Source organism: Trichomycterus rosablanca, chromosome 21 (genome assembly GCF_030014385.1).
Source record: "Trichomycterus rosablanca isolate fTriRos1 chromosome 21, fTriRos1.hap1, whole genome shotgun sequence".
NCBI classification, from domain to species: domain Eukaryota; kingdom Metazoa; phylum Chordata; class Actinopteri; order Siluriformes; family Trichomycteridae; genus Trichomycterus; species Trichomycterus rosablanca.
Window position 1 is genome coordinate 3,033,889 of NC_086008.1, and position 26,972 is coordinate 3,060,860.

At 45.8% G+C, this 26,972-nt stretch overlaps 1 protein-coding gene across 1 annotated transcript in view; it reads left to right on the forward strand.

Annotated features, from left to right (window-relative positions):
• dnah10 (dynein axonemal heavy chain 10) overlaps nt 1-26,972 on the forward strand; it is a 61,467-nt gene that overhangs the window by 19,889 nt on the left and 14,606 nt on the right. Inside the window, exons 25-60 of the mRNA XM_063018160.1 lie at nt 435-646; nt 1,341-1,497; nt 2,173-2,406; nt 2,690-2,812; nt 2,905-3,138; nt 3,707-3,930; nt 4,424-4,693; nt 4,829-5,012; nt 8,656-8,790; nt 10,155-10,307; nt 10,907-11,095; nt 11,197-11,343; nt 11,443-11,634; nt 11,809-11,927; nt 12,037-12,195; nt 12,728-12,863; nt 12,934-13,056; nt 13,143-13,274; nt 13,914-14,130; nt 15,000-15,119; nt 15,874-16,019; nt 16,140-16,292; nt 16,419-16,679; nt 17,868-18,040; nt 18,482-18,575; nt 19,556-19,723; nt 19,807-19,995; nt 20,089-20,260; nt 21,571-21,774; nt 21,862-21,942; nt 22,295-22,492; nt 23,825-23,986; nt 24,154-24,328; nt 25,665-25,846; nt 25,989-26,125; nt 26,404-26,621. Coding sequence (XP_062874230.1) covers nt 435-646; nt 1,341-1,497; nt 2,173-2,406; nt 2,690-2,812; nt 2,905-3,138; nt 3,707-3,930; nt 4,424-4,693; nt 4,829-5,012; nt 8,656-8,790; nt 10,155-10,307; nt 10,907-11,095; nt 11,197-11,343; nt 11,443-11,634; nt 11,809-11,927; nt 12,037-12,195; nt 12,728-12,863; nt 12,934-13,056; nt 13,143-13,274; nt 13,914-14,130; nt 15,000-15,119; nt 15,874-16,019; nt 16,140-16,292; nt 16,419-16,679; nt 17,868-18,040; nt 18,482-18,575; nt 19,556-19,723; nt 19,807-19,995; nt 20,089-20,260; nt 21,571-21,774; nt 21,862-21,942; nt 22,295-22,492; nt 23,825-23,986; nt 24,154-24,328; nt 25,665-25,846; nt 25,989-26,125; nt 26,404-26,621 — 6,173 coding nt within the window. The remainder of the gene's footprint in view (nt 1-434; nt 647-1,340; nt 1,498-2,172; nt 2,407-2,689; nt 2,813-2,904; nt 3,139-3,706; nt 3,931-4,423; nt 4,694-4,828; nt 5,013-8,655; nt 8,791-10,154; nt 10,308-10,906; nt 11,096-11,196; nt 11,344-11,442; nt 11,635-11,808; nt 11,928-12,036; nt 12,196-12,727; nt 12,864-12,933; nt 13,057-13,142; nt 13,275-13,913; nt 14,131-14,999; nt 15,120-15,873; nt 16,020-16,139; nt 16,293-16,418; nt 16,680-17,867; nt 18,041-18,481; nt 18,576-19,555; nt 19,724-19,806; nt 19,996-20,088; nt 20,261-21,570; nt 21,775-21,861; nt 21,943-22,294; nt 22,493-23,824; nt 23,987-24,153; nt 24,329-25,664; nt 25,847-25,988; nt 26,126-26,403; nt 26,622-26,972) is intronic.

Consider the following 26,972-nt stretch of genomic DNA (forward strand, 5'->3'; position numbering starts at 1 on the left):
GCAGCGGAAGACAGATTGACTATGCTAAAATCGGGAGAAAAATGGGAGAAAATGCATAAATAAATAAAAAAAAGAAGTGATCTGCACACATGTCTGAGGGGGCACATGACATCCTTAGCCTCCTCGGTTGGGGTGGGGGTAACAGCAGCGATGAGAGAGAGATAAACTCCAACCGGCCACAACTGAACTGGGTGAAAAAAAGGGGGAACGCTTATTATTAATAGTAATAATAATAATAATAAACGTTTGTCGTGGATGTGCAAATCAGTGCAATGGAAGAACTAGCAGAAATGGCTAAATCTCCTCCCAGCCATTAGCGATTTTAAACTGTAGTCAGCTTTCTGAGCATCTAAAATGTATTTTTGCTGATTAAAACTCTTATCTGTGGTGCATATGTGTGTACGAGTTTACCCGCCCTGCCGTTTGTCTTTCAGGCCGCTAAAACAGAGTGGGCTCAGACTCTGTGGGTGAACCTGAACATCCAGCTGCTGCAGGAGGGCATCGAGGGTTTCATCAAGAGCCTGAGGAAGCTCCCTAAGGACGTGAGAGCTCTTCCTGTGGCCTTTTTTCTCGAGGGACGCATGAGGGAGTTCAAGGAGTCTTTACCTCTACTGCTAGATCTGAAGAACGAGGCACTGAGAGACAGGTACTGATTATTTAGTAAAGCTTAGTACAGGGTTTTGTCCATAATACATCTTACTCTCTCTGTTTTGCTCTGTTCAATCTGGTCCCACTGTGGCTTACAAGATGTAACATAAAGCCTCCACAAGGGAGCGACCATGTGCTGGTTCATTTCGTGTTTCTGTGCTGTTAAAATGTGTTTATTTAATTATTATTATTTTTCTGCTCAGGGTTTGAAAAACCATGCCTTAGTATACAGTATCTAGTTTACCTAAGGACAAAAGTAAGTGGACAGCTGACCATTAGCTCATCGGACATCCTTTTTTAAAACCATGGGCATCACTCTCTGTCTGTCATTTGCTGCCTTCACTTTTTTGTTAAGCAAAAGTCTGTGGGAATTTATGCCCATCCAGGTAAACAAGTCTTTGCGAGGTCAGTGAATTGAGTGGAGTCTAGGTTGGACCTCTGGCAGCCCACTAGAGTTCCCTCAAACCAATTTTGTTAAGCCATGTCCTCCTAGAACCTGCTTGGTGCATGAGGGCACCGCCATACTGGACCAGGAAAGGTTCTTCATGAAACTGTTGCCACAAAATCCAACAATAGGTTGGCTGAAATGGCTAAACTCAATATTTACAGGGTGTCCACGTACTTTTGACCATATGCTGTATCTCTAATAAGGAGCTGTCATGATTTACAGTGCATTCTTAACTCTTTCTCAGGCACTGGAAGGAGCTGATGGAGCGGACGGGCACCAGCTTCGATATGAAACCGGACACCTTCACACTGGAGAACATGTTCGCCATGGAGTTACACAAGCACGGCACCGTCATCGGGGACATCGTCACCTCAGCTGTCAAAGAACTCAGTATAGAGAAGGTCTAAAATACATGAAATTACTCTTTGTTAGCTGCCTATGCACAAAATATGGCCAAGATTATATGGACACTCCAGCTATTGATTGAGTTTAGATGTTTCAGAACCACCTATTGCTAACTAGTGTAAGAAATCAGTTATGTAACTAGATTATATGCTTCAATAGAATTCTGTCGCAACAGTTTAAATAGCGTTTCTCCTGTTCCATGATGACCGTGCCCTCGTTCTCAAAGCAAGGTCCATACGGAGGGGTTTGACGAGTTCGATTTGGAGGAACTCCAACTTGAGATGTCTGTATAGAGCTCTAACCTCAACCCAGTTAAACACCTTTGGGATGAATTGGAATGTTAATGTTAATTGCAATCAATCAATTCTTATGAAACGTCAGCGCCTGACCTCACATATGGACTTTTAACTGAAAGGGCACAAATTCTCACAGACACCTTTCAAAATCGTGTGGAAAGCTTTCCGAGAAGTGTAGTGGAGGTTGTTTTGGCGTCCCTGATAATGTCCATGGTTTTGGAATAGAATGTGTAGTAAGCTTATGATCAGGTGTCCAATATTTGCAATATTTGATCTCTGGTGTCTGTGGTTTTATGTTACCTTGCTAGTTCTGTGTTCTCCAAGCAGATTATACTGTACATCGATGCATGATGATCCATCTTTATTTTTCGACAGGGCGTGAAGGAGGTTGTGGAGACCTGGGAGAATATGAAGCTCAGTGTGCAGCGCTACTTCAAGGGCACACAGGAACGTGGCTACATCCTGGGCTCTGTAGACGAGATCCTTCAGAACCTGGATGATAACGCCATGAACCTACAGAGTATGGCGGGGAGCCGCTTTGTGGGACCTTTTCTGTCCATCATCCAGCAGTGGGAGAAGAGCCTGTCACTCATCAGCGAGGTCATAGAGGTTAGTAGTCATACCTGCCCTTCCTGACACAACCAAAGGCCTGGGACTAACACCGAGAGCGCTCTGACAAGTGCATCCTCCAAGGGTTCGTGTTCATGTCCGTGTAGACGCCAGACAGGCTAATAATAGCTGTCTGCTGCAGAGATTTGAATCCCAGATCTCAGTGGTAGTTGGCTAGTGTGATTTGCCACCCAAGCACCAATGCAGTAGTTACATGTAAGCAAAGCTTTTTTCAGGTCACATAAACATAAAATATTGAAATAAATCGTGTGTCACTGTCCAGGTTTGGATGTTAGTGCAGAGGAAGTGGATGTACCTGGAAAGCATCTTCATTGGAGGTGATATCCGCTCCCAACTGCCCGAAGAAGCCAAGAAGTTTGACGGCATTGACAAAACGTTTAAAAAGGTAAGAAACTACAGTATGTTCGAATGTCATTTTCTCTAATACAATGAGTTCAGATGAATTGAAAAATGTCGAAACTCCCTCTCTCTCCTCAGATAATGTCTGACACAATGAGGGACCCAGGAATTAAAAAGTGCTGCCTGGTCCCGAACCGTCTAGCGGACCTGCAGAACCTGAGCGATGGTTTGGAGCGCTGTCAGAAGAGTCTGAACGATTACCTAGACTCTAAACGCAACGCCTTCCCTCGATTCTTCTTCATCTCGGACGATGAGCTGCTCAGCATTCTCGGGAGCAGCGAGCCGTCCTGCGTACAGGAACACATGATCAAGGTAATAAGTGCGCTACGATGGTTTGGGAAATGTAGGCTCGGACCTCCAGTGGTCGCCTACATACTGTGTGTATTCTGTATGTATTACTAAACAGTAATATATAATAATAATATGTAATAAATATGTCGCTTGGATGGAAGAGGAGTAAATTACGCTACCCCAATACCGCTGGAATTCAGGGTTTGAATTCATCCCCATCCATAGCCACTCATGTCTGTGTAGATGGCTGGCTGACTGATAGCACCTCTAAGATCCTGGTTTAAATCTTAATAGACCAAAGCGCCACCCGAGCGACCTAATTTGGTAATATAATTCGTTTTTCTGGACTATAAGTGGGTGGTGTAAGGACCCTGGTTAACAGATAAGAGTCCGCTAAGGACTGCGCATGAGTCGGAGGAGGCGTGAGCAGAAAATATACCCTCCTCGAGCGCAATCAGGGATCCCCAGGAGTGGAAGACAGATTGACTATGCTAAAATCGAAAGAAAATGCATAAATTAATAGAAAAAAAGAGAAACTCTTTGGAATGTTTCTCCCTTGACAGTCTACACACATTCTATTCGTCCACAGATGTACGACAACATCGCATCTCTGCGCTTTGACACCGGGACAAACGGAGAGACGGTGGCAGGGGCCCTGGTATCAGCAGAGGGGGAGGTGATGGAGCTCAGGCAGCCCATCCCAGCAGAAGGACGAGTCGAGGACTGGATGACGGCGGTCCTCTTAGAGATGAGAAGAACCAACAGGCTCATCACCAAGGAGGCCATCTTCTACTACCAGCACTGCAAGACCAGGTGCAGACCGGCATTCCGAATATTGGGGTTCCTCCTACATGCGACCTCTGCTGTGTGGTTGAGGTGTTAAGGTAGCTTCACGAGTACTAAAGGAAGTCGCCAACCTTACACGTGTTGGAGTGGTGCTAGTCTGTGGCTCTCCTCAGCCAGTGTGGGGGTGTATCGGTGGATTTAAAATAAATAGATTATTTTTATTTTTTTAACCGCTGTATCTTGGTCAGGGTTGCAGTGGAGCAGTTCCACCAGGGAGTACGGAGCAGAGCACAGGGCAATCCATCTCAAGGCTTTGACTACTTTCCCCAGACATAGCCAGCTGGCCAATAGCCAAATGTGGTGAGCTTGGATAACAGACCACCGTAATACACGGGGACCCGACGTGAAAAGTGCAAAAAGAAAGAAAGGAAAAAGGATTTTAACCTTCCAGCTGCACTTATTTACCCTTAATAACGTTTCTTAAACTAATCACCATCTTACCCACCTTTTTTCGGTTCAGGGTGGACTGGATGCTGGACTACCAAGGAATGGTCGTGCTGGCCTCGAACCAGGTGTGGTGGACGTGGGAGGTGGAGGACGTCTTCCGCAAGGTGAGCGCAGGAGACAAGCAGGCCCTCAAACTGTACGCCAAGAAAATGCACGGGCAGATCGACGACCTGGTCAGACGGATCACGCAGCCCTTGAAGAAGAACGACCGCCGCAAGCTCAACACCGTGCTCATCATCAACGTCCACGCCAGGGACATCGTGGACAGCTTCGTCAGAGACAGGTGAAAGAGGGTTACTCTGGACGATGATTAGCTCTTTAAAAAGGGTGTTTCAGATGTGTTTCTGTAATTAAGAACAACGTACGTCCTCAAATGCTTGTTGAATATGTATCAATTACCCTCTCGTGTCGTTCCCAGTATTACAGACGCTCGTGAGTTTGAGTGGGAGAGTCAGCTGCGCTTCTACTGGGATAAAGAACCGGACGACCTGTTTGTGCGACAGTGTTCAGCTCAGTTCTCCTACGGCTACGAGTACATGGGTCTGAACGGCCGACTGGTCATCACTCCTCTCACCGATCGCATTTACCTCACACTCACTCAGGTACACCTGCGCATTCATGTAGACCAGGGGTGTCCACACCTTTTGTGTTGGGGCCAGGGGTGTCCAAACTTTTCTTGTTGGCTCCAGGGGTGTCCAAAACTTTCTTGTTGGGGCCAGGGGTGTCCAAACTTTCCTTGTTGGGGGGTCAGGGGTGTCCAAATTTTCCTTGTTGGGGTCAGGGGTGTCCAAACCTTTCTTGTTTTTAACTCCATCTGATGCCACGAGTGTCCAAACCTTTCTTGTTGGGGTCAGGGGTGTCCAAACCTTTGGGTCCAGGGGTGTCCAAACATTTCTTGTTGGGGTCAGGGGTGTCCAAACCTTTGGGTCCAGGGGTGTCCAAACTTTTCTTGTTGGGGCCAGGGGTGTCCAAACTTTTCTTGTTGAGGCCAGGGGTGTCCAAACTTTTCTTGTTGAGGCCAGGGGTGTCCAAACTTTTCTTTTTGGGGCCGGGGATGTCCAAATTTTTCTTGTTGGGGCCAGGGGTGTCCAAACTTTTCTTGTTGAGGCCAGGGGTGTCCAAACTTTTCTTGTTGAGGCCAGGGGTGTCCAAACTTTTCTTGTTGAGGCCAGGGGTGTCCAAACTTTTCTTTTTGGGGCCGGGGATGTCCAAATTTTTCTTGTTGGGGCCAGGGGTGTCCAAACCTTTGGGTACAGGGGTGTCCAAACCTTTCTTGTTGGGGTCAGGGGTGTCCAAACTTTTCTTGTTGGGGTCAGGGGTGTCCAAACTTTTCTTGTTGGGGTCAGGGGTGTCCAAACTTTTCTTGTTGGGGTCAGGGGTGTCCAAACTTTTCTTGTTGGGGTCAGGGGTGTCCAAACTTTTCTTGTTGGGGCCAGGGGTGTCCAAACTTTTCTTGTTGAGGCCAGGGGTGTCCAAACTTTTCTTGTTGAGGCCAGGGGTGTCCAAACTTTTCTTTTTGGGGCCGGGGATGTCCAAATTTTTCTTGTTGGGGCCAGGGGTGTCCAAACTTTTCTTGTTGAGGCCAGGGGTGTCCAAACTTTTCTTGTTGAGGCCAGGGGTGTCCAAACTTTTCTTGTTGAGGCCAGGGGTGTCCAAACTTTTCTTTTTGGGGCCGGGGATGTCCAAATTTTTCTTGTTGGGGCCAGGGGTGTCCAAACCTTTGGGTACAGGGGTGTCCAAACCTTTCTTGTTGGGGTCAGGGGTGTCCAAACTTTTCTTGTTGGGGTCAGGGGTGTCCAAACTTTTCTTGTTGGGGTCAGGGGTGTCCAAACTTTTCTTGTTGGGGCCAGGGGTGTCCAATCTTTTCTTGTTGAGGCCAGGGGTGTCCAAACTTTTCTTGTTGAGGCCAGGGGTGTCCAAACTTTTCTTGTTGAGGCCAGGGGTGTCCAAACTTTTCTTTTTGGGGCCGGGGATGTCCAAATTTTTCTTGTTGGGGCCAGGGGTGTCCAAACCTTTGGGTACAGGGGTGTCCAAACCTTTCTTGTTGGGGTCAGGGGTGTCCAAACTTTTCTTGTTGGGGTCAGGGGTGTCCAAACTTTTCTTGTTGGGGTCAGGGGTGTCCAAACTTTTCTTGTTGGGGCCAGGGGTGTCCAAACTTTTCTTGTTGGGGCCAGGGGTGTCCAAACTTTTCTTGTTGGGGCCAGGGGTGTCCAAACTTTTCTTGTTGAGGCCAGGGGTGTCCAAACTTTTCTTTTTGGGGCCGGGGATGTCCAAATTTTTCTTGTTGGGGCCAGGGGTGTCCAAACCTTTGGGTACAGGGGTGTCCAAACCTTTCTTGTTGGGGTCAGGGGTGTCCAAACTTTTCTTGTTGGGGTCAGGGGTGTCCAAACTTTTCTTGTTGGGGTCAGGGGTGTCCAAACTTTTCTTGTTGGGGCCAGGGGTGTCCAAACTTTTCTTGTTGGGGTCAGGGGTGTCCAAACTTTTCTTGTTGGGGCCAGGGGTGTCCAAACTTTTCTTGTTGGGGCCAGGGGTGTCCAAACCTTTCTGGTTGGGGTCAGGGGTGTCCAAACTTTTCTTGTTGGGGTCAGGGGTGTCCAAACTTTTCTGGTTGGGGCCAGGGGTGTCCAAACTTTTCTTGTTGGGGTCAGGGGTGTCCAAACTTTTCTTGTTGGGGCCAGGGGTGTCCAAACTTTTCTGGTTGGGGCCAGGGGTGTCCAAACTTTTCTTGTTGGGGCCAGGGGTGTCCAAACTTTTCTTGTTGGGGCCAGGGGTGTCCAAACATTTCTGGTTGGGGCCAGGGGTGTCCAAACTTTTCTTGTTGGGTCCAGGGGTGTCCAAACTTTTCTTGTTGGGGCCAGGGGTGTCCAAACCTTTCTGGTTGGGGCCAGGGGTGTCCAAACTTTTCTGGTTGGGGCCAGGGGTGTCCAAACATTTCTGGTTGGGGCCAGGGGTGTCCAAACTTTTCTTGTTGGGTCCAGGGGTGTCCAAACTTTTCTTGTTGGGGCCAGGGGTGTCCAAACATTTCTGGTTGGGGCCAGGGGTGTCCAAACTTTTCTGGTTGGGGCCAGGGGTGTCCAAACATTTCTGGTTGGGGCCAGGGGTGTCCAAACTTTTCTTATTGGGTCCAGGGGTGTCCAAACTTTTCTTGTTGGGGCCAGGGGTGTCCAAACATTTCTGGTTGGGGCCAGGGGTGTCCAAACTTTTCTTGTTGGGGCCAGGGGTGTCCAAACTTTTCTTGTTGGGGCCAGGGGTGTCCAAACTTTTCTGGTTGGGGCCAGGGGTGTCCAAACCTTTCTTGTTGGTTCCAGGGGTGTCCAAACATTTCTTGTTGGTTCCAGGGGTGTCCAAACCTTTCTTGTTAGGGCCAGGGGTGTCCAAACCTTTCTTCTTGGGGTCAGGGGTGTCCAAACTTTTCTTGTTGTGGCCAGGGGTGTCCAAACCTTTCTTGTTGGGGCCAGGGGTGTCCAAACCTTTCTTGTTGGGGCCAGGGGTGTCCAAACCTTTCTTCTTGGGGTCAGGGGTGTCCAAACTTTTCTTGTTGGGGCCAGGGGTGTCCAAACCTTTCTGGTTGGGGCCAGGAGTGTCCAAACTTTTCTTGTTAGGGCCAGGGGTGTCCAAACCTTTCTTGTTGGTTCCAGGGGTGTCCAAACCTTTCTGGTTGGGGCCAGGAGTGTCCAAACTTTTCTTGTTAGGGCCAGGGGTGTCCAAACCTTTCTTGTTGGTTCCAGGGGTGTCCAAACCTTTCTTGTTGGTTCCAGGGGTGTCCAAACCTTTCTTGTTGGTTCCAGGGGTGTCCAAACCTTTCTTGTTGGGGCCAGGAGTGTCCAAACTTTTCTTGTTAGGGCCAGGGGTGTTCAAACCTTTCTTGTTGGTTCCAGGGGTGTCCAAACTTTTCTTGTTGGGTCCAGGGGTGTCCAAACTTTTCTTGTTGGGTCCAGGGGTGTCCAAACTTTTCTTGTTGGGGGTCAGATGGAGTAAAAAACATGCAAACATGGGGCCAGAGACTGTTTTGTAAATAAATAAATATAAATAACAGAGCTACCTGATCACCAACAATTCCATTCCATTGCCAGTTTCACTCACCAGTTTATAATCTTTATGGGAAGATTATTATACTCCTTTAAAATAAACATACCCACTTCCCTTTAAACTATTATTTTTCCCAGCATGCCTGAAACCTTCTTGCTACATCTGTATTTAAATGAACACTGAATGTGATGTAATGTGGTGTCATGTCATTTCCAGGCTCTGTCTATGTACCTGGGGGGAGCACCCGCTGGGCCTGCTGGTACAGGAAAAACTGAGTCCACTAAAGACCTGGCCAAGGCTTTGGGTCTGCTCTGTGTGGTCACCAACTGTGGTGAGGGAATGGACTACATGGTAAGAGTCGAAGATATAATCCAAGACACTAAACAAAGAACTATTTATTGTTATTGTTTGTTGCGACTCGGTTCTTGCATGATCGTGTAATATGATAATAGGTTAGATCAGTAGTTTTGTACAAGGTTGAAAAAGGGGCTGAGGTGCTGCCAGTGTGGCTTGATTTTTTATGACCCACATCCTTTAGGGTCCAGTGGTATGCTTCTAATATCTTCACCCTGTTTTGCACAATCCTCTCTTATTTGCATATGCATGAAAAAGAGAACTGTGTCTGAAAACGGCTGTACATTGAGAGTTCCAGAGCTTAGGAGCACTGAAAGATCTGCCACTGATTGAGGACAGTTTAATCAGAGGCGTAGAGAGAAACCTACCACTGGAGGACCTTAAGGAGCAAAAGGGAATGTAAGGGTGTAAGAGCTCTCGAAGATAAGCTGGGGCCAGACCATGGAGAGCTTTAAAAGTAATAAAGCAGAATTTTGAATATAATGCGTGATGTGATTGGATGCCAGTGCAGTTTATTTAGAATGGGGTGATGTAGTTTTTTGGATTGAATGGGGTGATGTAGTAGATTTTTTGTTCTGGGTGAGGAAGACTTTGTAACGCTATATGGGCTATGACAAGACAAGAGGAGGCGGACACACACGCAGAGACGTCTTAACTAAAGTTTATTAATAACAAGACACAACAAGGTTACACAAGACAGGTATAAACAAGACAAGACACCAACACACAACCTATGCTACATGCTAAGATTACAAGCCTAAGCTAAACACAAATAAACTAAGCTAAATGCTAATCTAAACGCTAATCCTAAACATACAAGAACCCTGACTAAACTATACTGACCCCTAAGCTAAGGCTAACAATACTAAAGCTAAACATGAACAAGACAAATACAAGACTTAAAAACCTGGACAAAAGCATGGGCAGGGGCATGGACAAGGTCATGGACAATAACTAGGGACAAACCTGACAAACAGAAGCAAACAGGAGCAAAACAGGGCAAACAAATTTAACAAACAAATCAAAACAAGGCAAACAGACAGAGTCAGAGTCAAAATCCAAATCAAAATAGTCTCCACCGAGTCCTGCCAGCTGCCTCCTTATATCATATCCCTGAGGATAATTAGCAAGGGACCAATCCAAAAATGGGTGGTGTTGACTGGAGACAGAGTGCTCCTGGAGAGAGGGGCGTGGCACATAGGCACTTTCCAGGAACACAGAGGAGCTGAATCCGTGACAGACTTATGTATATAACGAAAGGGATGAAAATTTGCCATGATTCATTAAGTTTAGCAGAACCCTTAGAGATACACGTGCAGGGTCTCACAGCCTTTCTCTTTCTTTTCCTGTCACCGTGTCAGGCGGTTGGGAAGATCTTCTCTGGCCTGGCTCAGTGCGGAGCCTGGGGCTGCTTTGATGAGTTCAACCGCATCGATGCCTCGGTGCTGTCGGTCATTTCCTCCCAGATTCAGACCATCCGCAACGCTCTCATTCTGCATCTCAAGAGGTTTCACGTGAGTTCAGAGCGTCTGGATGTTCTTAAGTCTTCTGTATCCCTCTCATTTTTTCCTTTTGAGGGAATCATGCTTCTGTTAAAGTAATGTAATATTAGACTATATGGTCGAAAGTATTTGGACACCTGAGCATGAGATTGTTGGACGTTCCATTTCAAAAACAACTAATATTAAAATAGAATGACCTGAATGTGATTTTTTCAGCTATAACAACAGTCACTCTTTTGAGAAGGCATCTCGCTAGAATTTGTGGCCCACTCAGTCAAAAGAGCATTTTGTATGGCTGGGCAGTAATGTTGGTTAATGTTCAGGTTCATCCCAGAGCTGTTCAGTGGTCAGGGCTCTGTGAGCTTTTCCTCATGTCTTCATGGAGCTTGCTTTGTGCACAGTGGCACAGTCATACCGTAAACTTGCCTAAACTGTTGCTACAAAGTTGGAAGCATATAATTCCCTTTATATAATTGATTTATTACACCTGCATTCAGTAAATTCAGTAATTAAAAGTGGTGTCCCAATACTTTTGTCCGTATAATCTATTATCAAAGCACTACAGCATGTTATAATCGTAATCTTGCATCCTGTGTTTGACATGTTGATAGTTTGAGGGTCAGGAGATCAGCCTGGACTCTAGAATGGGGATCTTCATCACGATGAACCCCGGTTACGCTGGCCGCACTGAGCTCCCCGAGTCGGTCAAGGCATTGTTCAGGCCGGTGGTGGTTATCGTCCCTGACCTTCAGCAGATCTGCGAGATCATGCTGTTCTCCGAGGGCTTCCTCATGGCCAAGGTGACCAAGACATCCTCAAAGCAGATAATAAACCATAATCCTACACACGCTGAAGTTCTGCAAGGCACCAGCGTGTTTATATTCTGGTTTCTGTGCCGCAGGTGCTGGCAAAGAAGATGACGGTGTTGTATAAGCTGGCGCGTGAGCAGCTGTCCAAGCAGTCTCACTATGATTTCGGGCTGCGAGCTCTTAAGTCTGTCTTGGTGATGGCGGGAGAGCTGAAGAGAGGCTCACCTGATCTCAGTGAGGTGATGAGAACCATGATGTGTTTCATTTTGAATCCCTGTGTGCATATTAATTACCCAAGTTAATTACTGTCTTACTTCTTCTCCTCTTCTTCTCTTCAGGATGTGGTGCTGATGCGTGCTCTGAGGGACATGAACCTGCCTAAGTTTGTGTTCGAGGATGTTCCTCTGTTCCTGGGACTGATCTCAGACCTGTTTCCGGGGCTGGACTGCCCACGTGTGCGCTACCCCAGCTTTAACGATGCTGTGGAAACCATCTTGGAGGAGAATAAGTACATCCTGCTGCCCAATCAGGTGCCTCCGTATACACCATTAAGCCTGGTCACAAGCTCTGCCTCATCTTACAACAACAGTTCATGGCAATTCGAAGCTATTATTAATGAACTGTTATTGTATATGTATAAACGTACATGTATAAATAAATTAGATTCATATTAACTGTCTTCCTGACACTGTGACCGGCCTCAGGTTGATAAAGTGGTACAGATGTACGAAACCATGATGACCAGACACACCACCATGGTCGTGGGACCAACAGGAGGAGGCAAATCTGTGGTTATAAACACCCTGTGTCAAGCACAGACCAGGTCTCGGCTTATAATTCACAATTTCCATGTCATGCTCTCTTTTTATTTGATACTTGACCTAGTCTCAGACCTCTAACCTGACCTCTGACTCTGATCCGTCTTGCTGTAGACTTGGGCTGTTGACCAAACTGTACACGCTGAACCCCAAAGCTATGAGTGTGATCGAGCTCTACGGCATCCTGGACCCGGTCACTAGAGACTGGACCGATGGGATCCTGTCCAACATCTTCCGAGATATCAACAGGCCTACAGACAAGAAGGAGAGAAGGTAGGAATGGGGGTCGTAGGGGTCGCCACAGTGGATCAGTTTGATCTGAATACCAGATTTGCCCGTCCTGATGCAACTCTCATTATTATTCAGGCTTGGGACCTGCACTGAGAGCGAGGGGGCATTATGAATGTTAAAAATCAAAAAGATTTGCCCAGATATTCCGCTAACACACCAGTGCTGAGATTCTGAACACCCCGGGTTTGAATCTCAGCTCTGCTACCAGTCGGCTGGGTGCCATCTAGCGGGCACAATTGGCTAAGTGGCTGGGGTCTTCAAACGATGTGCAAGGACCCTGATTAGCAGCCCAAAGCACCTGTGCAGAAGTAGATGAGCCTCATGTGCGAATCCACCAAAGCACGGGCGCAAAGAAGGGTTCGAGGGACTGCGCACGCGTCGGAAGGGGCATGGAGCGGGCAAATATACCCTCCTCAAACGCAATCGGTATCCCCAGCCGCGGAAGATTCACTGACAGCTAAATCGGGAGAAAAAGAGAAAAAAATTTATAAATAAATGCTGCTTAACCCTTCAGGTACATCCTGTTTGACGGCGATGTGGACGCTCTGTGGGTGGAGAACATGAATTCAGTGATGGACGACAACAAGCTGCTGACGCTTGCTAACGGAGAGAGAATCCGCCTCCAGGGTCACTGCGCTCTTCTGTTTGAGGTAAGTGCAGTTGTGACGGGTATAATCGGGCAGGGTGGAGAGTACATTACTTATCAATGCTTGATTTTAGGTCGGAGATCTGCAGTACGCATCGCCTGCCACTGTGTCCCGTTGTGGAATGGTATTTGTGGACCCTAAAAATCTCCGCTACGCCCCCTACTGGCAAAAATGGGTCAGCGACAGGCCTGAGAGTGTAAGTTAAAGTTACAGTGCAGTTTGTTCTTTTAAATAAAAATACAAGTCCAAAAATATAGTTTTAATGCATATCATGTTGTTCAGGAGCGGGCAGACCTGAACCTTCTGTTTGAGAAGTACGTTCCCAGCGCCATCGACATGATAGTGGAGGGAATAGTTGATGGCAGACAAGGAGAGAAACTAAAGACGATCGTCCCTCAGACTGATCTGAACATGGTGAGCTGATCAGGAGCACAAACGATTGTATTTAATAATAAATCTTTATATCTCTATATTTACTCAAGGGTGTATTTGAGTGTTGGGTGGGTAGCACTGTCGCCTCACAGCAATAAAGTCCTTTCTATGTGGAGTTTGCATGTTCTCCCAGTGTCTGTGTGGGCTTCCTCTGGGAACTCCCACAGTCCAAACATGCAGCCAGGTTAACTGGAGATACGAAATTGTCCATGACTGTGTTTGACCTTAAAGTGTGTAAAACATGACGTTAAAATCCTAATAAATTAAATAAATAAAATATTTAAGTGTCACGTAGATGACCAGGTGAGCTCGTAGATGATTGGCTTATAAATGCTACCCAAGAATTGTACTAAATCGTGTCCTGATAAATTGCTGCATCATCCTATAACAGGCCCACCTGTCGAGGAGATGGGCAGCCAGCCGGGCTTGATTACAGAATCATGCCTTTCTGCCTTGCCATATTTGGGCTGCCTGGGCAGTTCAGACATCCCACTCTCAGACACAGCCCATCATGACTGTTCAGGTGCCAGACAGCTCCCTTTTAAGCATATTTTAATGCTTAAACTGTATGTTGTGTATGAGGAAATCATTACAGTACCACAAAATCATTCCCTGTTGTAGGTGGTGCAGTTATCCATGATGCTGGATGCCTTGCTGGAGCCCGGAGACTTCAGTCCTGAGGAGCTGGAGTGCTTCTTTCTAGAGGCTCTTTACTGCTCACTTGGAGCCGCACTCTTAGACAACGGCCGAAAGAAGTTTGATGACTTTATTAAGAAGCTTTCAGGTGTGACTGCTGTTCATGATGAGAAGATGCTGGCCGGTCCTGGAGAGATACCAGGTATGCTGAAAATTTATTTGTTTATTTATTCATTGTTTATCACTGCTTTGTTATGGTCTGGGTTTCAGTGTGTCTGGTGAAGGGCAGAAAGCACAATGGACAGGTCACCAGTCCATGCTCAATATTTCTTACATTTCTAATGTGAAGGACATATTTCTATCATTTTTATCTTCAGCTGTAAGTTGATACTGTGGGCAGCAGTATGGATCCTCTCTTTTGCATGTATAGCATCCTTGGCTCATTTGGAGAAAGCTTTTCTAAATGTCCTTGTTCTGAATGCTTTTCTAAATCTCATGTGAGTTTGGAGGGCTGGCTTGCGATTAAATTTCAAGTTTGGCACCCAGGTGCAGGGCATGATTGGCAGTGCTCGCAGCAGATACTAATTGGCTACCATGTCTGCTAGGGCGGGATGACCAGACTATGCGGGTGGGGTGTTCAAACGCTGTGCAAGGACCCGGATTGGCAGATAGAGGCGCCAGTGCAGAAGCACGGGTGAACAAGAAAGCGTCCGCTAAGGACGGGGGAGGCGTGAGCAGGAAATATACCCTCCTCGACTGCAGTCAGGGATTCCCAGCAGTGGATGGTGCAGCAGTCCAATACTCACATTTAAAGAACATCAGAAAATTTAAATATTCAGTGATTTCAGTCTGGAATAACTTGGTGCATGAAATACATTCATTCATCTTTACTATGTGTATAAAAATGCAGTAATTAACTAAAATTATTCAGTGTGAAAATATATGCAATAACAGAAGCAATTCAAATGGGGCAGTTACTTCTTTTCTCTCTCAAGAACAGGTTTAGCTTTTCCCTGTCTGCATCAGTCTGTGTTAAGATAACAGTACCAGCACATCTGCGTCTTTTTCCAGGTTACCTGCCGACTCTCTATGATTTCCATTTTGATCCGAGCACTAAGAAATGGATCCCCTGGAGCTCGCTGGTTACCAAGTACATTCACAACCCTGATATGAAGTTCATGGATATTCTTGGTAAATATTTCAAATGGTGTTATTACAGCTGACATGAATTAGCTATGACTCCTGTACTGCTCTGATATAAAGGTTTTTATTAAATTATTTGTCATGTACATTTAATTCTCTGTGATAGTATGTTATTTACTGATGTATTCTGGTTATTTCTATAAGAATTTAATGGTTCTGCACAGTAACAGAGGCATTTAATAGAATTCCTGTAACAGGGCGGGTCGTGCCTCACCACTGAGGCGTCAGGTTTAGCCTCACACTTGCAAGAATGCAAAATGAACCCAATTTGCGGGATGCAATTAAAAAATAAAAAACACTCAAATAAAAAACAGTAACAGAAAAAAAGCAGCAAAAAACATTTGCAGTCGCAACGTAGAAAGTGGTTAGAAAAGGGATCACACAAAGATGCAAACTGGTTGTCACAATATGGCAAGCTGCTCAGAGCGCCTGCGACAGCTAAGGAACAAAAGGAAACCAAGAACAAGCCGGTGCGGCAACGAATGAACTTGGTGCTTGGCACAGAAACCAATCCCAGGCCCGAAAAAGTACCACAATGCAGGCTGGGTCCCCAGTAAAAGAAACAGAGTGCTGTCTGGCATTATTTTTTCAAGAGGCAGCAGATTGCCAGCATGTGAGCTGGCAAGTCTGTAAGGAAGAAACTGTAATAAATAGAAACACTTCCACCTGGAGTGAATTAACACGCAACACAGTTTTTTCAATGCTTTCATATACAGACTGTTTGTTTCTGTTTCTCTTTCAGTTCCCACCGTTGAAACCACTCGTACGAACTGGCTCTTAGAGCAGATGGTGAAGGTCAAGAGGCCGGTGGTTCTGGTTGGAGAGTCTGGAACCTCGAAGACAGCCACCACGCAAAACTTTCTCAACAGTTTGAACCAAGATACCACGGTGAGTCCCACTACGGGACTTCTAATTGAGACTCAAGCTTTCCAGTGACGTCACTGTACTCGGTTTCTGAACAGACTTTTAATAATTGGCCATTATATATGTTGATGTACTGTTTTATAGATGGTTCTGACTATCAACTTCTCATCGAGGACCACATCCATGGACCTGCAGAGGAACCTGGAGGCCAGCGTTGAGAAGCGGACCAAGGAAACCTATGGCCCACCCATGGGCAAGAGACTGCTCGTTTTTATGGACGACCTCAACATGCCACGAGTACGTATTTGGGCGTAACGCACCTGATGGGGCTGATTTTCTTTTTTGTCCTGCTTGTCTAGAAAATTATAAAGTAGATTCACTATGTTCTTTATTTATTATGTCCGGGCTTGTTTCCTCTTTCAGGTGGATGACTACGGTACCCAGCAGCCCATAGCTCTGCTCAAGCTGCTCTTAGACAGGGGCGGAATGTACGACAGGGGCAAGGAGCTCAACTGCAAGATGCTGAAGGACCTGGGCTTCATCGCAGCCATGGGTAAAGCGGGGGGAGGCCGAAACGAGGTGGATCCCCGCTTCATCTCCCTCTTTAGTGTGTTCAACATCCCGTTTCCGGACGAAGAGTCTCTACGTCTGATCTACTCCTCCATCCTGAGGGGACACACCAGGGTGAGACGCACTCTGTTTAAACCCTGTCGAATCTTTACTGATTGGTACTCTGGGTTTCTGACACCAGGGTTCAATCTCGGCAGTGCTATTGGCCGGTCGGGCATCTAAACAGACATGATTGGCTGTGTCTGGGGGAGGAGATGGCTGACCAAGTTCACATGGCTTTTACATTATACACATCATTCTTTTCACCTGCTAGAGGCTCCGCTTGAAGGGAATCACTGCCATCCGTGATCACCTACGCCGCCGGTGCAGGTGTGTCAATGCCTGGCTGGTCGATAGCACAGATGAGACTTGAACTCAGAATCTAGTGATGGGTGGCTAGATTGCTGAGCCACTCGAGTTCCCTGTTTTAATAACTGTTGTAACCCTTGGAAAATAGTGTGCTAACTTACAGTGACTTCAAGTCACTACATTATCATATCTTTGTGATGGTTGGCTGTACAGATTGGTCAGCTTTTCCCAGATCTACGTTGTCATCTTGTCTATCCAGCTTCCTTTCTCAAATCCTTAAGTGTTGTCATGTGGGTGCCTCATCATATGCCCAAAGTAACCCCACTTGCAGGATTTAGTGTGGTTCAGTAGCTACTTTTCTGTTCTGGCCATCTGATAAACTTGCTCAGTGGTCGTCATCTTCCTCCATGAGATTATCTAGCTAATATTTTACAACTGGCTTGAAGATTTTAGCTCAATTTTTTTTATTCATTTTCTCCCCATTTTTTGTGCGTCCAATTTTTACCCAATTGCATTATGCTTCCTCTCTACTGGAGCTGACCCCCGCCCCTGATTGAGGAGAGCGAACTAACACACGCCCCCTCCGACACGTTAGCAGTAGCCGACTGCATCTTTTCATCTGCGTGAGGCGAGTTCATATGCAGATCAGCCTTGTGCACGTAGAGCATCAATCAGCCAGCAGAGGTCGTAATTGCATCAGTTATGAGGTCCCTATCCGGCTCCCTACCTGGCTGAACAGCAGCCAAGCGTTGTTCATGTAGCCGCCCAGCCCAGCCGGATGGCAGCGCTGAGATCCGATACGATGTATTCGAAATCCCAGCTCTAGTGTGCTAGTGTGTTTTACCGCTGCACCACCTGAGCTTCCCAGATTTGAGCTAAATTGACATCATGCTGTGATGAAACTTTTTATTAACAGGTTAACTTGTTCCATCTTTATCGATATTACTTTCCTAGCCGTTCGAGGAATGTATTCAGAATATCTGTGACAAGCTGACCGTCTGCACTCTGGAGCTGTACAAATCCATCATCAAGGACCTGCCGCCAACCCCCTCCAAGTTCCATTACATCTTCAACCTGAGAGATCTCTCCAGGGTCTATAACGGCCTGACGCTCACCAACGCGGAGAGGTATTAAATTATAGGTTCTTCCCAAAACATACACTGCCTTTGGCTCTTCATCATTTCAGTTATCTGCTGCTAGAGATTGGAATACACTCCAGAAAACTTTAAAACTACAGGTTTTTATTCCGATCTCAAAATTTAAGAACAGCATTAGGAATATTTTTACTAATATATTTACTTGTTTTACTATGAATTGACTGTTTTACTATTATGATTATAATTTTCCCTTCTTTTCCCCCTGTTGATGATGTTGTATTCCCTCTTCCTCAAGTAGACTCTTCTACTTGCCAGGCTGTTATTGTATATTAAAAAGAACGTGTTCTTAATGACTTGCCTGGTTAAATTAAAGGTTAAATAAAAAAAAATTTAAAAATATATATAGTTACTGACCCTCTGAGAAGTTCAGTCACTTCATGTGTTCATGTGATTTGTGATCGTTTGCTGCAGATTCCTGACAGTGACGCAGTTCGTGCGGGTCTGGAGGAACGAGTGTCTGAGAGTCTTCCATGACAGACTCATCAATGAAACAGACAAAGCCCTGGTGTGTTGGCTCTATATTTTATAAATGTATTTGTTTTTACTTACTGCCTTATCCTGGTCAGGGCAGGGCAGCTGTAGCTAAGTGGTTAAGGTACTGGACTAGTAATCAGAAGGTTGCCGGTTCAAGGTTGTCACTGTTGGGCCCTTGACCCTTAACCCTCAATTGCTTAGATTGTATACTGTCACAGTACAGTAAGTCGCTTTGGATAAAATCATCTACTAAATGCTGCAAATGTATTGTAATGTAATGGTCAGGGTTGCAGTGGGTCTGGTGCCACTTGAAACTACCTTACATTTTAGACAAGGTGCTAAATCATGTCAAAGTGGTACACACTTAAGCATTCACTTGCTTACTAAATGGCATCTAGAGCAAACAATCACACTATATGGCCAAAGTAAGTGGACACCCCTCGGTTTGAGCTAATTGTCATAATCGACATCCAATAGGGGCACCGACAGGTGTCCTCAATCGCTTTATAAAGGTCTGGATTGTGTGCTGACTAGTTCTATTGGGAAACACTGGGCACAAGGCAGGGATAACCTGGAATGGGCACCAATCCATTGCACTGACATAGCCAATGCATGTCTTTATAGCCTTTTCAGGAGACCTGAATAGCTACAAAGGGATGGGGGTCCGGGGGAACTCAACATATATGCCCACGGTTTTGGAATGGTATTATCTGATTGGCACATTTTCTGTTGTCCAAATACTTTCAGCCATATAGGCCATATAGCATACATTTTGCATGTTTTGAGAGGTGGGACAAAAATGAATTATCCCAAGAAAACAAAACCTGTCCATACATGAGGCCCCGATTAAACCCAGGTCCCCAGGACTCATGCAACACCTACACTACTTGCTGCCTTATTATTTTGGGCAGCCTGGTAAATCTCAGTTGTTGCAACACAATGACCAGGCACACATCTGCCCAGCCATTATAGAACATTGAGTCTTAATATCTTAACCTCCGCTGTCTCCAGGTGCAGAGACACGTTAAGAACCTGATAGAGGAACACTTCAGGTCTGATCTGGACTCCGCCATGAGGGATCCCATCCTGTTTGGAGACTACAGAACAGCCCTGACCGAATCTGAACCAAGAGTCTACGAGGACATTCAGGACTATGATGCCTGCAAGGCCCTATTCCAGGTGCTTCCTTTGTCTAGTTCATCTCAACATACATCATCACAACATTACCCAGAACTCACAGTGGTGCTTTTCGTTTCCCACAGGAGATCCTGGAGGAGTACAGCGAAAACAAGACCAGGATGAATCTGGTTCTCTTCGACGATGCGCTCGAGCACCTGACCAGAATCCATCGTATCATCAGGATGGACCGTGGCCATGCCCTCTTGGTTGGGGTGGGGGGATCTGGAAAGCAGTCTTTGACCAAACTGGCTGCTTTTACTGCAGGCTGTGAGGTAGTAAACAGAGTATTTATTACAGATAACACAAATACCTGCTGGTGGAACCTGAAACTTATCAGTGTTCTGGCTTCTCTTTAATGGCCGCAGGTGTTTGAGATAGTGTTGAGTCGAGGCTACTCGGAGTCCAGTTTCCGTGATGATTTGAAGACGCTTTACTTGAAGCTGGGCATTGAGAATAAGAAAACAGTCTTCCTGTTTACCGATGGTCACGTGGCAGAGGAGGGCTTCCTGGAGCTGGTCAACAACATGCTGACCTCAGGTACTGCTACTAAAATCTGTCCTTCTTATTCGCTCTATTTACATTTACATTTTCGGCATTTAGCAGACGCTTTTATCCAAAGCGGCTTACAGTACTGTGACAGTGTACAGTCTAAGCAGTTGAAGGTTAAGGGCCTTGCTAAAGGGCCAACAGTGACAACCTGGCAGTGGTGGGGCTTGAAACAACGACTTTTTGATTACTAGTCCAGTACCTTAACCGCTAGGCTACAACTGCCTCTATTTAATAGTTAGAGCTTGAAGGAGAAGCGTTGGTCTATGATTGTGTTGCAGCACATTGGTGGATTGAGTAGCTGGCATGCCATGAACGATTGCAGTTCCACTCTCCAGCTTTCGTTCATACTGTATAGCCTTTAGTGAAGATCCTGCATGTTCCAGCTCACAAGAGATGCTGAGCTGATTTACCATGAACAAATACACTGATCAGCCATAACATTAAAACCACCTCCTTGTTTCTACACTCACTGTCCATTTTATCAGCTCCACTTACCATATAGAAGCACTTTGAAGTTCTACAATTACTGACTGTAGACCATCTATTTCTCTACAAACCTTTTTACCCTGCTTTCACCCTGTTCTTTAATGGTCAGGAGCCCCACAGGACCACCACAGAGCAGGTATTATTTAGGTGGTGGATCATTCTCAGCACTGCAGTAACACTGACATGGTGGTGGTGTGTTAGTGTGTGTTGTGCTGGTATGAGTGGATCAGACACAGCAGCGCTGCTGGAGTTTTTAAATACCGTGTCCACTCACTGTCCACTCTATTAGACACTCCTACCTAGTCGGTCCACCTTGTAGATGTAAAGTCAGAGACGATCGCTCATCTATTGCTGCTGTTTGAGTCGGTCGTCTTCTAGACCTTCATCAGTGGTCACAGGACGCTGCCCACGGGGCGCTGTTGGCTGGATGTTTTTGGTTGGTGGACTATTCTCAGTCCAGCAGTGACAGTGAGGTGTTTAAAAACTCCAGCAGCGCTGCTGTGTCTGATCCACTCATACCAGCACAACACACACTAACACACCACCACCATGTCAGTGTCACTGCAGTGCTGAGAATGATCCACCACCTAAATAATACCTGTTTTGTGGTGGTCCTGTGGGGGTCCTGACCATTGAGGAACAGGGTAAAAGGGGGGCACAGGTGGACTACAGTCAGTAATTGTAGAACTACAAAGTGCTTCTATATGGTAAGTGGAGCTGATAAAATGGACAGTGAGTGTAGAAACAAGGAGGTGGTTTTAATGTTATGGCTGATCGGTGTACATCAGTATACTAAGTATCTCTTCATGCAGGGATGGTTCCCGCCCTGTTCCCTGACGACGAGAAGGACTCGGTGCTGAATCAGCTCCGTGACGAGGCTATGACGATGGGTTCGGGTCCCTCCAAGGAGAGCGTGTGGCAGTACTTTGTGAACAAAAGCGCCAGCAATCTGCACATCGTGCTGGGCATGTCTCCTGTAGGGGACGTCCTTCGAACCCGCTGCAGGAACTTCCCAGGTAACACAGGAGGAAATAGAGAAGTGTGTGATACAGCCGCCTGACCTCTCTACATGTGATCTGACGTTATGTGTGTGGTTACTTCAGGACTGGTGAATAACACTGGGATTGACTGGTTTCTTCCGTGGCCCCCACAGGCTTTACATGCAGTGGCTCAGTCCTTCTTGGGTGAGTCTTTAACAGCAGTATTTAATGACGACAATAAGATAATGGACCTGTTTATCATATCGATTACTGTTTTATTGTTTTATTTGGATCCCCATTAGCTACTATTTCCATAGCAGCTATTCTTCCTGGGGTCCGACAAACAGAAATACATACATACAAAACAATTAAATAGTACATAAGTACGAGTAAATAATCAGGAAAAAACAAATGACATCGTAGAAGTAAGGTAGTATTTAATTATAATCACCCTATCCCCTTTTCTTACATTAAAATTTCCCTGTTTTAGCTTGAACTGTATTTGGTGTAAATGGACGTGATTTTGATAGTAAAGCTTGTGTGTTTGTGTCCTCAGGAGAAAGCCCTATGATTCCCAATCCCCATTTAGAGGCAGTGATCGGTCACGTGTGCATGGTGCACGACTCTGTTGGGGAGTACAGTAAACAGTTCCAGCAGAAGCTGCGACGCAGTAACTTCGTGACCCCCAAAAACTACCTGGACTTCATCAGCACCTACTCCAACCTGCTGGAGGACAAGGACAAGTACATACTCGGTGAGGAAACGTTATTAAAAATGATACCGGGACTCGATCTCTATCTGTTATTACACGTTTTGGATAAAACTGTCCAAGCCATCAGCAAAAGCGCTGATTAAATAAATAAGAATGTTTGTGTCTGACTCTGCGAAGTAGGATTTAATTTCTGTGACTTTGGATAAGATTTTGAGTCAATAAAACAAGTCTAAATACAGGAGTATGCTAGCACACCAGTGCTGAGCTCTCGAGCTCTCAGGTTTGATTCTCAGCTTTGCTATCAGCCAGCCGGGCATCTACACAGACACATGATTCATTAGCTGCATCCGAAATCGCATACCTCCATACTGAACAGTACGTGAAAGCAGTACACGAGAGCGGGTAATGTGTCCGAATACGTCGTTTTCATTAAACAGTATGTGAAAAGTACCCGGATGACCTACTGCATGGGCATCTATTTTTGAGTATGCAAACAAAGTACAGTACGGTCCGATAATCTATCCCATAATTCAACTGGAGCTGGTAGATGGCGGAAAGCTGAGAGTCGGCTGTTTACAAGTGTAAGTAAGACAAAAATGTAAAAATATTATGATATTATTATGATATTGTGTACATCCCTGAATATTGTTATTAGTAGCTCTGTGGAGAACGACAGAATTAATTTTGTCTGATTTAAAAATTGTTATAACTGTGGTGATGTGACGTCATGCATCACGTGACGTTGGTAAGAATGTGGACGCAGTACGTCTATGATCATGTGCATACTGTAAGAGCGTACCGCTTTACTGGCCGAGCAGTGCGCACTGCCTTGAGTCTAGTACATACTGCTTAATTATGCGATTAAATTACCAATCAATAATTTCTCTTCTTCTGTCTCCCTCACCTTTCTCTCTTGAACTGTTATCATCATCTATTTTCTCTTGTTTTTGTTACCCTCCCTTGAGATGGGAAGGGCTAATATATGCAAGACAATGCTCTCTTAGTAATAAAGAACCAAAGGTCCTCCAAAGAGGGGGGGTGGTGGTGGGCAAAAAAAAAAGTATGCGATTTTGGATGCAGTCTATGGCTAAAATTCCTTGTCGCTGGTGCAAGTGCGGCCCCTGTTGGCCAGTCAAGGCACCTGCACGTGGGGCGGATGATCACAGATAGCTCTCCAAAAATAAAGCTGCGCTCTGTTACCATGCTTCTGGCAGGTAAAAAGAAGTGGTAGCGTATTGGAGAGGGCGCACAACAGCCTTGATTGGGTGAAAAAAGATAATAAAGAAAAAAACAATAAAAAAGTGATTAAAAAGGTGTGTTTGTACTTAAGGGGTTTTGTGTGTGTGTGTGTGTGTGTGTTTGTGTGTATTGCAGCCCAGTGTAAGCGCTTGGAAGGAGGTTTAGATAAGTTGGAGGAGGCCAGTGTACAGCTCGCCGAGCTTAACACCAAGCTGGCGGAGCAGAAAGTCATCCTGGCCGAGAAGTCTTCAGCCTGTGAGGTTCTGCTGGAGGAGATCTCCACTAATACAGCTGTCGGTCAGTACCCATCATCCCAGACATCCCCATCCCAGATGGCTACTGTAAATCTAATGGACTAATGGCATTCTGCAAAAATCCAACATCATTTCTTTACAGCTTGAGTTTCTTGCTACATATAATAAATAATAATTAAAAATAATTGTGACTGTTTATTTTCCTTGAAGCTGAGGAGAAGAAGAAGCTGGCAGAGGAGAAGGCTAAGGAGATTGAGGAGCAGAATAAAGTGATAGCGGTGGAGAAGAAGGATGCTGAGAGCTCACTGGCTGAAGCTCTACCTGCATTGGAGGCAGCTCGACTCGCCTTGCAAGATCTGGACAAGTCTGATGTCACAGAGATCAGGTGAGTCCACCGAGTCCTGGTGAAGCTTAAAACCTAAAAAATATTTGAAAAAGGTTCCCAGATGTCAGACCACTACTGCAGAAAAATGTCACTGGTTAAACTGGTTTAGTGCAATTTCCCAATCTGTAGCCTTCTGCTCTGTGGATCAGATGTAGTTCCATGTTTGTGTTGTGTGTCTATATGTGTGTGTCAGTGTGTGTCCACATTTTTTAATCATATGCATTATGCTTTGTCGTGGTCAGGGATGCTGTGGGTTCGGTTCTGGAAAACACTGGGCACAATACATCACTGCTGAGATTCAAATATAGATCTGGTGGTGGTGGACTAGTCTAATAGACTAATTATTTTCTATAGGAATGACTTTGGAATACCACCAGATTTACTCTGAAAGCTCCACGTGTATCTGTGTTTATCTGGATTTTCCTCCCTGTTTCACTTTTAAACTTGTGTTACAGCTCGAGCTTCTGAAAAAATGTGAGAATCAGCTTTTTATTTCAGTGTTTTTATATTAGATTTGTGTTTTTTTCAGTGTATAAGTGTCAAAAACAGCCCCATTATTTTACATGAGCCTAAAATATATACAAGTCCACAGGACCATGGATGCATTAACAGGTTTCCCAAACATCCTTATGAGAAAAAATACCTTGAAACTGTATCGTGTATTGGGGTAAAATAATGGAACAAACACAGTAATAAATGGATTACACAAAAACATCAGCAGCCCACAACTGAGAAAACTGATAGAAAAGGAATAGAGCAGAAATAAAATGGGCAGTTGTAGCCTAGCGGTTAAGGTACTGGACTAGTAATCCAAAGGTCGCTGGTTCAAGCCCCATCACTGCCAGGTTGCCACTGTTGGGCCCTTGAGCAAGGCCCTTAACCCTCAATTGCTTAGACAATATACTGTCACAGTTCTGTAAGTCACTTTGGATAAAAGCGTCTGATAAATGCTGAGAATGTGAATGTAAATGGTTGTCACAATATGGCAAATTGCTCAGCCCACCTGCGACAAAAAGAGGAAAGAAAAGAAACCCAGAACCAATCGGAGACGACAATGCATGAGCGGCACCCTACCACACAGACTGGCACAGCTTGCTCACAGCGTGGGTCCACACTTGGTGTTTATTGGAGTTCATCTCTAGGGCAGCTTGCTTTTTCAGGCCAGTTACTTCATGACACCTGAAAAAGTGTCATAAGACAGATGAGTTTCCAGAAGGACATGATTCCGTAACTGGTGTTTAGTATTAAACTATAGACCAAAGTCCTTTCTGATCTCTACTCTGATTAACTCTCTCGTCCGTTTATTATTCTGTTTCTTTCCCCCTGTTATGTGCAGATCTTTCGCTAAGCCACCGAAGCAGGTGCAGATGGTGTGCGAGTGCATCCTGGTCATGCGTGGCTACAAGGAGATCAGCTGGAAGACAGCTAAGGGCATGATGTCCGAGGCCAACTTTTTGCGTTCGCTCATGGAGATGGACTGCGACTCCATCGGCAGTGGTCAGGTCAAGACCGTCCGAGGTGAGACCCATGTTTCTGTTGGATTTGTTTCATGCAGTGGTGCTCCAGAGTTAGGACTGCCAGTGCCATTCGCTCCTACTGGTGCCAACCATATGCAGGTACCAGGTTTTCTGTACCCACTTCTATAACTTCCTAACTTTAGGCTTTCTGAAGAACCTGAACACATCGTTTGAGGAGATGCAGGCTATAAGCAAGGCTGGCTCTGGCATGCTGAAGTTTGTGGAGGCTGTCATGGGCTACTGTGATGTAGCCAGAGAGATCAAACCCAAGAGAGAGAAGGTGTGGCGTTTCCCCGGCCTTCCTTTTTGTTATCTAGACTAAACTCAATGAGGGCGCATTCACATGAGAAGTGGCAGAACCGCTTTTGCGCCAGCTATCCCGTTGTTTTATATGGAGTGTGGCGGTGCTGCTTAGCCTGCCGCTGTGCTTCCTTAAGTGGTGTGCACTGCTTCTCATGTGCATGCATCTTAATAGCCATTATTTATCAATGAAAATGAAAATACTGAAAAGAAATGTCCAAAACAGCACCCACCCGGCTAATGTCGCTCTGTTTCAAGGTGGCCAGGCTGGAGAGGAACTATTTCCAGAGCAAGCGTGAGCTGGAGCGGATCCAGAGTGAGCTAGCAGCCATCCAGAAGGAGCTGGGGGCTCTGGGAGAGAAATACAGTGCCGCCATGGTGGAGAAGCAGACGCTGCAGGAGGAGGCCGAACTGATGGAGCGCAGGCTCATCGCCGCGGACAAGCTCATCTCAGGGCTCGGATCAGAAAATAAACGGTCAGTCTGTAGGGCTTATTTCCCTCGTCAGACCGGGCATATGGTCCTTATTGTGGCCCTGCACATAAATAACTAGTTTAGAAGAGTATCAGGTGCTTGTTCTTCACTCCATCGTCTCACAAGGTTTGGTCCTGAGTTTTTTCTCGAATCTTGTAGTATCCAATTTGTTCACGTTTGCTTTTCAATGGGCGCAAGGCACACAGTAACAACCTGGACTGAACGTCAGTCACCTATAGGGCAATTCAGTCATTAACCTGACTGCATGTTTTTGGGACTGTGGGAGGAAACCGGAGCTCCCGGAGGAAACCCACACAGACACGGGGAGAACATGCAAACTTCACACAGAAAGGA